The sequence below is a fragment of the Entamoeba dispar genome, genomic scaffold, assembly GCF_000209125.1.
Source record: "Entamoeba dispar SAW760 scf_1105229461735 genomic scaffold, whole genome shotgun sequence".
NCBI lineage: Eukaryota > Evosea > Mastigamoebida > Endamoebidae > Entamoeba > Entamoeba dispar.
Genome location: NW_001854841.1, coordinates 1 through 1,086, shown reverse-complemented (window position 1 = coordinate 1,086; position 1,086 = coordinate 1). Strand labels below are relative to the sequence as shown.

The 1,086-nt window shown below is 27.7% G+C and overlaps 1 protein-coding gene across 1 annotated transcript; it reads right to left on the bottom strand.

Moving 5' to 3' along the window:
• Positions 1-512: 512 nt before the first annotated feature.
• EDI_188300 (U3 small nucleolar ribonucleoprotein IMP3, putative) lies at positions 513-1,034 on the bottom strand (the record flags this gene model as incomplete). The annotated part of the gene is made up of 2 exons (XM_001738906.1): positions 513-828; positions 886-1,034. The coding sequence occupies 2 exons, from the start codon at positions 1,032-1,034 to the stop codon at positions 513-515; spliced, it is 465 nt and encodes a 154-aa protein (XP_001738958.1).
• Positions 1,035-1,086: the final 52 nt, after the last annotated feature.

The window sequence follows — 1,086 nt, the reverse complement described above, 5'->3', positions numbered from 1 at the left end:
TAGAGATACCGTTTAACGCAAAACTATTGTTTGCTTTTGTGTTCGTAATTTTTGTCATTTCCGATCTTTGAAAACAATTTAACTCTTTGCTAACTCTTCTTTCAGTAAATTTGAATTGTATTGCCACAGCTTAATCTTTCAACAAGAAATTTACTAACAAGTTTTGGGCATATTTGATTACAACCCTTTTTGTGCAGTTCCATTATTTTTTGAATAAATTACTAAAAATTGAATGTACCCAACTGTTCTTTATCCAACTTCCTCCCTCATATTTCAAAAATCTTTGTTTTATTTTGTGACTTAACACAGGAAGGTACTGAAAAACAAATAATATTGAAAGATTTAATTGTTACAACACAAAGTACAATTAAATCAGAGAATAGTCGTATAGAAATAATGGATTATTATATGACTCTTCTTTTAAACCATTCAATACTTCAAGAATGTTTTGAAAAATTTATTAATTGATTTTTTTAGAGTGTTCAAATAGAAAAATTATTTCAAACAATCAATTAATCTATTCCTCCAAGATCATAATCATCTTCTTGACTTTTGAATTCATTAATTTTTCTTCTCATCTTTGATTCATCATCCCAAGTCACAAAATCTTCTTTTTTTCTTGAAACAATATATGCTGGATTTCTAATCACATCAGGTCCAACTTTGATATGACCTTGTTGAATTAATGTCTCTGCTTGTGTGACATCAGTTACCATTTTTTTTGCTTTTACAACAATAGCTAATCTTCTTCTACAAAAGTCAGAAGCATGAATAACATCAATCATATGTAATCCCTTTTCTGGTAGTATGATAACTCCTAAATCATATCTAACAACAATTATTAGTATAGTTTTTATGAACAACATTTTAAATTAACAAACAAACAATCTATCACAAATTCTCTTTGTTAATACCATTCGAAACGCATCATCTTTAGGTAATTTTTGTAACAAAAAACTAAGTTTTCTTAAATTTAATACTGCTTTTTCATAAGCTTCAAATTCACTTTCATCATGAATATGAAATCGAGCCATAATTCCTGCTTTTCTGATTCCTTTATCACGACTCCAATCAACAAAGTCAACT